General features: G+C 42.4%; 1 protein-coding gene across 1 annotated transcript; it reads left to right on the top strand.

Annotated features, from left to right (window-relative positions):
• The first annotated feature begins 2,071 nt into the window (after positions 1–2,071).
• LOC119857554 (olfactory receptor-like protein COR4) lies at positions 2,072–4,677 on the top strand. The gene is made up of 2 exons (XM_038406641.1): positions 2,072–2,990; positions 4,664–4,677. The coding sequence occupies exons 1-2, from the start codon at positions 2,072–2,074 to the stop codon at positions 4,675–4,677; spliced, it is 933 nt and encodes a 310-aa protein (XP_038262569.1).
• Positions 4,678–8,821: the final 4,144 nt, after the last annotated feature.

Consider the following 8,821-nt stretch of genomic DNA (forward strand, 5'->3'; position numbering starts at 1 on the left):
TAGGAAATAGTTACATTATAGCAAATTTCTATTAAGCTAACTGATCTCTGGTTCAGAGTCTCTCTTTAGAAGGAATTTGGTCTGCAGGGGCATTTGGCTTCACCGGTCTTTTTATGAAACACTGAATAAACATACAGTAATTGCCAGATTGGACCAGACCTGTGCTCCATCTAGTGTCTTGTCTCTGATAGTGGCTAGTACCAGATGTTTCAAAAGAAGGTTTAATGACCTTTAATAGTCAGATGTGGCATAATCAATCCTTCCCCGCATCTTGTCCTGAACTCTAATAGTTAGAGATTCATTTAAGCCCTGAAGCATGATGTTAGTATCCCTTAAGCATCCGGATTCATACACTATGTCATATTAAGCTGTCAGATACCTCCAGTTTCTTTGTAGTTCTGCTTAACAGCACTCCTAGGATCTACAGACATTTCCCAACTTCTCAGCTCACCCATAATACGAGCTCAAACCAGCAAGCTACTGAGCACGCTACCCCCAATCCAAAGAAACATGTAAGTACATGTTTAACTTGAAGCAACTTTAAGAATGTAAGAAGCCCCATTGAAATCAACATTTTTAAAATTCTGGGTGCTCCACTACAGGAAAGAAGGAGATCGATTGGAGACAGCCCGGAGGACAGCAACAAAAATGATGAAAGGTTTAGAAGTGGTAGGGGGTAGGCTAGATGACCTCTTCAGGCCCTACGTTTCTATGATTGTATAAAAAGATAATGCAGCTGCCTAAATGTTCTGCTGGACTGAGGCAAGATCCACGCAAGATTAAGCCCTAAATGACCTATTGTTCTTTGCTTGGACACATTTGATGAAAGAAGTCAAGTCCTTCTTCCTTGGTACCTTCCGTAGAACTGCACATTAACCAAGCTGACTTTGAAGTTGAATAATCATTTTATTTGTAATATTTGTCCGAATGCTGACTGACTGACATGCTATTTGGCCAAAACCAAAAAGTGGGTAAAGAAATAAATGACACATGTGTGTATGTACGGCATGTGTATGAATATGTACACACACACACACACACACTTTTTCTTCATCTTTGGCCACAATAAACATACCACACATACATATCTGTTGATCACACTAGATGTTCTCTACCTTTTACCTTGCCAGGGGTGTTATGAATGAGAACCATGACATTCTCATAATTTCACAAACTGGAATGTACGAATGAGCTAAATACAATTAACGATTATATGATTTGACAATCACTATTGTGACACGGGGTGAGGAAAGAGGTGCATTGAGGATATTGACATAGGATGAAACAGGTTTACAGACAGTTTGATCCCAACTCACTAGTCATAATAGAATATTATTCTTATCTGTATAAAGACAGGTTAAAAGGTAAATCTATTCAGACAATATTTTTTTTCTTATCATTATAAATATATGTTTCTAAAAAAATGTTCACTGTTGTTAATTTTCTCACAAATATTCACCCCTGGCTACCCGCTTTTAGTCTGATCATTAGAAGTGTATGTGTGGTAATTTTTCAGCAGCCAAAGAACAAGAAGCTGCAGGACTTAGTCAGTATGGCTGTAGTGTCCAGAAGGGATACATTTGAAAGTTCCATTTTTGAATTATTTCCTCAATGAATGTATGTGCATACTGTGTACTGCCTGGTAGCCAATGATTTAAAAACATGAAGGCAAATTTTGGTGCTGGAAACTGTCACCCAATAACCAGAGAGTGTGATGCAAACTGTGTCTTCCTCCTACCCATGTTGTTGTTCCCAGGTATAATGGAGATCCAAGGATTCTAAGTCTACAATGATTAGTGAAATTAAAATATCAGCCGAATCAGGGTCAAAATGTGTAAATCGGACTAAATAGCAGGGTAATGCACTTTCCTAGAGATAAAGGATTCTTTTTTCCCTTAGAAGAAGTGAAGGAGTTCTAGGTTTTCCCATCAGTTGTTACAGGTTCCATTCCACAACTCAAAGGGTCTCTGTGCATATGACCACAGTTCTTTATATTAGCATACACCATTGGCATAAGAACTAATGCCTTCCTTTATGGTTGATCCCGCAGCTAGCGCCCAAAGCTGAATGAATGGCTGGAGGAAATTGTACGGCAGTGACCGAGTTCATTCTCACAGGACTGACAGATCGTCTGGAGCTGCAGGTCCCCCTCTTCGCGGTGTTCCTAGTGATCTATGGTATCACCCTAGTGTGGAATCTGGGAATGATGGTTTTAATCAGGATCGACCCCCGACTTCACACCCCCATGTACTTCTTCCTCAAGAATTTGTCCTTCGTGGATGCCTGTTACTCCACAGTCATCGCTCCCAAGATGCTTATGAGCTTCTTAGCAGAGAGGAAAGCTATTTCCTACACAGCTTGCATCATCCAATATTTTAGCTTCATATTGTTTGTCATCTCTGAGTGCCTTCTGCTGGCAGTAATGGCGTATGACCGTTATGTAGCCATCTGTAACCCACTGCTGTATACGGTCATCATGTCACCAAAGCACTGCCTATGGCTGGCGGCTGGTTCATATCTATGGGCCTTCCTGAACTCTGTGATACACACAAGCGGTTTGCTAAGATTATCCTACTGCCACTCCAATATCCTGAATCATTTTTTCTGTGATATCAACCCACTTCTAAAGCTCTCCTCTTCTGGCACCTATGTCAATGAGCTACTTGTTTTCCTCTTTGGCAGTCTGATTGAGGTGATCAGCATTGGAACCATCCTCATCTCATACATCTTAATTATTGCCACTGTGCTGCAGATCCGCTCCACCGACAGCAGGTGCAAAGCCTTTTCCACCTGCGCCTCCCACCTGACGGCCGTCTCCATGTTCCATGGGACAATTCTCTTCATGTACTTCCGACCCAGCGCCAGCTATGCACTGCACACAGACAAAATGGCCTCCGTGTTCTACACGTTGGTGATCCCTGTGCTGAATCCCCTCATCTACAGCTTGAGGAACAAGGATGTGACAGATGCCCTGAGGAGAGCAATAGAGACAAAACTGAGGGCCCATTTTCCCCCAAAGGGTGTCATAATAGGACAACCAAATCCTTCAATGCCTGCTCTGCACACATAGGGCTTGTCTCCACTATGGGGTGGATTAATGCTGTGGCGATCGATCTACTGGGGGACAATTTAGCAGGTCTAGTGAAGACTCACTGGATCGACCCTGATTACTCTCCCATTGACTCTGGTACTCCACCAGAACGAGATAAGTAAGGGGAGTCAACAGGAGAATTTCTTCTGTAGACTCAGTGAAGTGTGGACCCCACAGTAAGTAGATCTAAACTATGTCTATTTGAATTACACTACTAACAAAACTCCCAAATTATGTATCTTAGATTGACCTGTTCCCTTAGTGTAAACTAGCTCATGTGCTCTGATTCACAAAGTCCATAAGCACATGTTTAAGTATGTCTCCCTTTGACTTCAGTGGGACCTAACCATATGTTTAAAGTTAAACGTATTTAAGTGCTGCCTCAGACAGAGATGCTTTTCTGAATAGACACCTTATGTGCATAAAAAGGCCATGTCAGTTATTAAATGATGGTTTGGCTCCCCTGTACCTATGGTAAAATACTTTGAAATTGATTTTTCAGTGTAAGATGTAAGAGTGTGATTTGAATATTGTTTAGAATTACTGAATAAAAGGGAAAAGTTCACACTGCAACAATGTATTCATAAGTAATAACCAGGACTGGTTTGATACTCCAAAAACATTGACAGATATTTGTTCAAATAAATTTTGTGATTTTGCTTCAATCAGATCCACAGCCCAACTCATCTGTTTTCCAGGAGACTGTTGTGTACGTGTAATTATATTGAAAACTGTGTCTGTTGAAAGGGAGAAAGTCATGAATGCTCACTCGGATATAATATTTTGTCAGTACTCACACCAAAAATCTCCCCCTCCCCCACCCCCCACACATGCACACAACTCTTTGTGAGTTAAGGAGTCACAGTTAAAGACCAGGTAGTTTAGGTGACCAAACATATACAGACACATTTTCAAGGATAGTTATTGGGATCTCAGTGTAAAAAACCTTGGGCTCTATTTTCCTAAGTGCTGAGTACTTGCAGCTCCCCTTGACTTCAGCTGGAGTGATGGATCTTTTATTTCTGGAAATGAGGGATCGAGGGGACTGAAGTTGGGCACCAAAATCACTGGCCATTTCTGAAACTTTTGGGCATGGCAAATTACAACAGTGAATACCTGAAGCACCAGTCACCTCAGGGTACATCCACACTGCAAGGTAGCCCAGGGTTTGAACTCATGCTAAAGTCAACTCAAGCCCTCTTCCATCTCCACATAAATTGCACTAATCAAGGACTCAAAACCCGGGTCTGAGGACCCCACAGTGATAGAAGGTCTGAGCCTGAGTCAAGCTAAGACCCAGGGTTTACATTCTTTATTGGTTTGTAGTATAGACACAGCCTCTCTGTACTCCTGCTCTGGGAGTCAGCCAAAAATATCCCAAAGGCTGAGTTTCTTTGTCCTCTGGACAATAAAGTGTTCCCACGCTGTACCACGAACAAAGAGCTTAGAGTGGTCACATTTTGGAAGCGTGCTAGGAACTCTGGGATATGGGTGGTTGAAATGGGGATCACATAATGCCATGTAGATGCTGGAGCCCCAATTTGGGACCCAGGATGCAACAATCCCTAACTTGGGGTTACAAATGAGTGTCGATTCTCAAACTCGAGGTTAACAAACTCAGGCTCTGCAAATGTGAGTTCTACTAGCCCAGGGCTTACATTGCAGTGTAGACATGTCCTCAGAGAGCTAGCGAGTCACTGTGGTGTGGGTGTGTGTTCAGCACAATGGAGCTCTGGTCTCAGTTTGCACCTCCAGTCACTACTGTAAAAGTGAGAACATTGAACTACGGGCAAGTTTCAGTCACCTGCCAGGCTCCTGCTAAGATCCTTAGATTTTATATGTATGATACAGCAGAGCTCCCCTCAGGAAATGGAGAGATTGAACAAATCTGTGGAATCCCAGCCTAACCCTTGAGTCCGCTGCCTTTCAGACTCATGACACCCAGTCAAACATTTCTCCTCTTTTTCATGTAATTTGCTCCCTTCTGCCTCTGGCTGCTGCCACCCCCTTTCTGCCCTCACCCATACACAGTTTGGTTTTATCTGAGCCCAAAACAAAGCTCAGACCCAGGGCAGAGGACAGAGCAATTTTAAAGGCTGGGGAGCCTCCTGCATGGCCTACAGAAACAGCGGAATCCTAGAGCTGTGCAAGCAGAGGAAGGGGGCAAAAAACAGAGCCACACTCAGCTACCAGCACCAGCCATCTTAACAGAAAGCATCACCCAGCCCATCACATAAGACCATAAGACTAGTCATTTGACATCAGACCAATGGTCCATCTAGCCCTCTTCCACAATGGCCAATGCCAGATGTTTCAGAGAGAATGAACAGAACAGGGCAATTATCCAGTGATCCATCCCCTGTCATCCACTCCCAGCTTCTGTCAGTCAGAAGTTTAGGGACACCCATAGCGTGGGGTTGCGTCCCTGACCATCCTGGCTAATAGCCATTGATGGACCGATCCTCCAGGAACTTATCTAATTCTTTTTAAAACCCAGTTATACTTTTGGCCTTCACAACATCCACTGGAAATCACTGTCCTCTGCACAGCTCTACTGCTGACAGTTGAAATTCTTCTTATACACCTCAAATATTGACTTGTGTTTTAGGAACTGAGTTCCAGACCCTAGGCTGTTGTATACTTTCATTGAAGTCACATGAAGTCAAAGAAGCTACACAAATGACAGCAAATGAGGATCTGGCCCTGAAAAGAATGAGTTCTACTGATATATCTTATTTTTATTAGTTAGTTTATCCAAGGGAAGGTCAAGAAGTGCCTTAAACATGCTATATATGTGCCTGTACGGAACAAAGATTTCCAATAGGGTAAGGATCTTTAATTCTGCAGACAGAGGCATAAGATTCAGTGGCAGGAAGCTAAATAAACTCAGTCAAGATATGAGGTGCACCTTTTCTTACTGAGGGTAATTAATTATTGGAACAAATTACTTCTTACTGTGGTGGATGTTCCATCACGTAATATCTTAAAATCTAGGCGATATATCTTTCTAAATCATATACTATAGCTTGAAGAGAATTCATGGGCTCGATGGATAAATTAAGGGGTGAGGGTCTTGCACCTGTGTAATAAAGGAAGTTCAACTAGATAAAGATATTGGTCCTTTCAGCATGTTTAAGTCACTTTAAAAAAATCTGGGAATCTGAGTCTCTTTATGTCTTCCCAACACATCCTGGTCTCTGACCTATAATGATACAGAACAATAACCCTGTTATCTCTGTTCAGAATATGACATTTCTTTCAGCAGCTATTTGCACTTCCCATAGCCCTGTGGGAGTGGAGACACTGAGTGAAAGCCTGGGCTTAACAACACACACATAAATCTGGAATAACTTCATAGATTTCACTGGTTTAACGATGGCATAAGAGCCTGAGCCAAAGGTGCTGAACTCAATGACAGCTTTCCATTGACTTCAGATCAAGGCATAGAATGTGATGCACTACTTAACTCTTCCTTGTTGGGAACAGTCATCTCTGCCTATATCTGCTCCCATCCTGAGCCAGGAACTGGGGGTCTTGCCAAGATGCTCCAATATAATGTAAGGCTCTTTTAGTCTCACTAACTGCAAGAAAACAGAGTTCCCAAAGAACGGCAGCAAAAGGGATAAGGAGCATAAAGTTTAATTCTTCACACACAAAATTATACTTCTCTGCTAACAATGCCCATTGCAACTGATGTTCAAGGTATGTCTTCAGATGCTGGTATTTACGTATTCCCAATATATTTGAATATCGTCATCATTATGTTTATATCCAAGTGCATATCTAGTGTTGCAACAGGTGAACGAATACTTTGATCAATACTCAGAGCAAAAGGCCAAACAGGAAGGAAGGGCCAGCAGTCTGGGTGCTAGCCTGGAATTTAGAAGATGAGTTAAATTCCTATCTCTGCCACAGATTTGCTGTGTGTGAACTTGGACAAGTCACTTAGCCCCTCATTTGAAATTCTGTAAAATGAGGTTAATAGCACTTCCTTATTTCACAGAGGTGTTCTGACGACACAGTCATTAAAAGGTTGTGAGATACTCAATCGTTGCAGTAGCCGGAGCCATATATGTCCTTTACACACATCACAAATACCTTACTTATGTTGGTGAATGCTGATCCACATGAGCTGTCCCATTCACTACTGCAGGAATAAGACGTCACCCCTCAATAAGAGTCCAGTGATGTGGCTCAGACAGATGTAGAAAATGGTTAGCATTATCAATAAGAACATTCTTATAACTAAGCCATCGGGATACCTTTGGTGTGGTGTGTGTATGTCCTTTCCAGTAGATACCACACCTGACATTCATAGCACAGGGCATTTTTGCATGAAAAGGAGATAGAAGGGAGGGGAGTTGTATTCATAAGAAATTTGTTTCATATGAATTCCCAAAGGCCTGCTTCTTCCTTTCCTCCTCTGTGTCAAATATCCTAAACTCTGGATTGAGACATGAAGGATTCCATAGGCCAGCTGCTTTGAAAACAATCCACTAGCTGATTCAGAAATGACCATTAAAAGGAAGAGAGACAAGCTATGGAATAAAGCTGTGGATAGAGGTGAAAGCATTTGACGAAAATCAGGGCCCACCTGTGACAGGGTGTGGCCAGACTGCACCATTTTGTGGCTATACTATGCTCATGTAATGGCCCTGAGTAGGTTTAACATCATTACATAAGAACATAAGAACGGACATACTGGGTCAGACCAAATGTCCATCTAGCCCAGTGTCCTGTCTTCCAACAGTAGCCAGTGCCAGGTGTCCAGAGGGAATGAACAGAAAAGGTAATGATCAAGTGATCCATTCTTTGTTGCTCATTCCCAGCTTCTGGCAAACAGAGGCTAGGGACACCATCCCTGCCCAGCCTGGCTAATAGCCATTGATGGACCAATCCTCCATGAATGTATCTAGTTCTTTTTTGAAACCTGTAATAGTCTTGGCTTTCACAATATCTTCTGGCAAGGAGTTCCACAGGTTGACTGTGCATTGTGTGAAGAAATACTTCCTTTTATTTGTGTTAAACCTGCTGCCTATTCATTTCATTTGGTGACCCCTGAAGTTCTTGTGTTATGAGAAGTAGTAAACAACACTTCCTCATCTACTTTCTCTACACCAGTCATGATTTTATAGACCTCAATCATTTCTCCCCTTAGCGGTCTCTTTTTCAAGCTGAAAAGCCCCAGTCTTATTAATCTCTCCTCATATGGAAGCCATTCCATAGCCCTAATCATTTTTGTTGTCCTTTTCTGAACCTTTTCCAATTCCAATATATCTTTTTTGAGATGGGGCGACCACATCTGCACACAGTACTCAAGATGTGAGCGTACCATGGATTACTATAGAGGCCAAGATGATATTTTCTGTCCTATTATCTATCCCTTTCTTAATTATTCCCACCAGTCTGTTCGCTTCTTTGGCAGCTGCTGCACATTGAGTGGATGTTTTCAGAGAACTGTCCACAAGGCCTCTGAGATCACTTCCTTGAGTGGTAACAGCTAATTTAGACCCCATCATTCTCATCACTCATTCCCAAGGGGCTGTAATAGTGCTGTGGAGAGCATGACTTGGTCCCCGGCATGCAGCATCCCTGCTCCCACAATTGTACCTGCCATGTTCCATTCTGTTTGCCGGCCCAGGGTACCATTTCCAATGTATGATGCTGGTTTTCCAATTCATTTGAACTCTGTAAATATGACCTTGTGTCTGTGAAACTTCACAGCCCAAT

This window comes from Dermochelys coriacea, chromosome 6 (genome assembly GCF_009764565.3).
Source record: "Dermochelys coriacea isolate rDerCor1 chromosome 6, rDerCor1.pri.v4, whole genome shotgun sequence".
Lineage (NCBI taxonomy): Eukaryota > Metazoa > Chordata > Testudines > Dermochelyidae > Dermochelys > Dermochelys coriacea.

Excerpts from the sequence above, each read along its gene's own strand:
- LOC119857554 (XM_038406641.1), top strand. The coding sequence starts at position 2,072 with ATGGCTGGAGGAAATTGTACGGCAGTGACCGAGTTCATTCTCACAGGA.